The sequence below is a fragment of the Austrofundulus limnaeus genome, unplaced genomic scaffold (assembly GCF_001266775.1).
Source record: "Austrofundulus limnaeus strain Quisiro unplaced genomic scaffold, Austrofundulus_limnaeus-1.0 Scaffold2331, whole genome shotgun sequence".
NCBI classification, from domain to species: domain Eukaryota; kingdom Metazoa; phylum Chordata; class Actinopteri; order Cyprinodontiformes; family Rivulidae; genus Austrofundulus; species Austrofundulus limnaeus.
In genome coordinates this window covers 4569-5699 of record NW_013954733.1, presented here as the reverse complement: position 1 = coordinate 5699, position 1131 = coordinate 4569, and the positions used below count along the sequence as shown (strand labels likewise).

The 1131-nt window shown below is 43.1% G+C and overlaps 1 protein-coding gene across 1 annotated transcript; it reads right to left on the bottom strand.

Moving 5' to 3' along the window:
- Window positions 1–329: 329 nt before the first annotated feature.
- On the bottom strand, window positions 330–1131 carry LOC106510811 (zinc finger MYM-type protein 1; the record flags this gene model as incomplete). Its single annotated transcript, XM_013999535.1, is given in 1 exon segment — window positions 330–1131. A coding segment is annotated over 1 exon segment (802 nt), but the record flags the coding sequence as incomplete, so codon positions are not given.

Here is a 1131-nt window from a genome sequence, read left to right as displayed (position 1 = left end):
TGGGGGGGTTATAACCCCCCCATCCCCCGTGTAAATTACGCCGGTGGCCTTGTGGGTTCCTTTTCATTATGACCAGTGCATGAATTGTCATCTGGGAACCTTTTTTGCTTTCTAAAACGTCTCTTTTTGAAATCTGTAGAAGCATCCATTTCAATGGCTATCCTGCATGCAATGTCAAGTGACTTCTGAAAACCCTCTTCTCTATACTTGAGTAAAAATGCTTTCAGAGACTCAATTAACCTAATGGCTGTGTCCATTGACACATCTGCTGCTTGTAGTGCCTTGCTTGCAAAGTTGATCTCTAATAATAAGTCATACCAAACTATGAGGCACACAAGGAACTCCATACTAACAATCTCATCAGATAGTGACTTTGCCTCTGAGACAATTTTGCTGTCTCCTGCAACTTCTTCAAGCTTTTGTAGTGCATCTAAAATCCCCCCCAATTGGAAACGCACAGCTTTGACAGAGTCTAGCTTTGCTTCCCACCGGGTGTCACTCAAAGGCTTCAGTGTGATGTCGACAAACTCTGTGAGAATGTCCCACCTCTTCACAGAAGACGAAAAGATAGTGTACAATCTTTGAAGAGTGCCAAAGAAAGTTAGACACTCTCTGTTGGATGAGGCTGCATCACATAACAAAAGATTCAGGCTGTGGCTACAACAGGGGATGAACAGAGCCTCTGGACATCTCTGTTGTATTAAAGCTTGGACACCCTTGTTTATTCCCCTCATATTAGAGCCATTGTCATAACTTTGCCCTCTGCAGTTAGCCAAATCCAACCCCAGATTTTCCAGCACCCCTATTAGTGTATGTGTGAGGCCTTTCCCAGTTGTGTCCTTCACAGCAGTGAACCCCACAAAAGACTCAGTAATAGTGACATTTTTCTTTTCATCTGTATCAATATATCGAATGATAACTGAGGCCTGCTCTTGCTTTGAAATATCAGGTGTGCAGTCCAGTTCCACTGCAAAGTACTTGGAGGCTTTGATCTGGGCAGAAATTTTACCCAAAACGCACTCTGATATTGAATCTAAAAATTCATTTTGAGTGCACCATGACAAATATCCAGTCATCTTTTTGGAGGCAGCCTTTCTAAGATGCTCTGCCAGTGTGACATCATACCGTGCA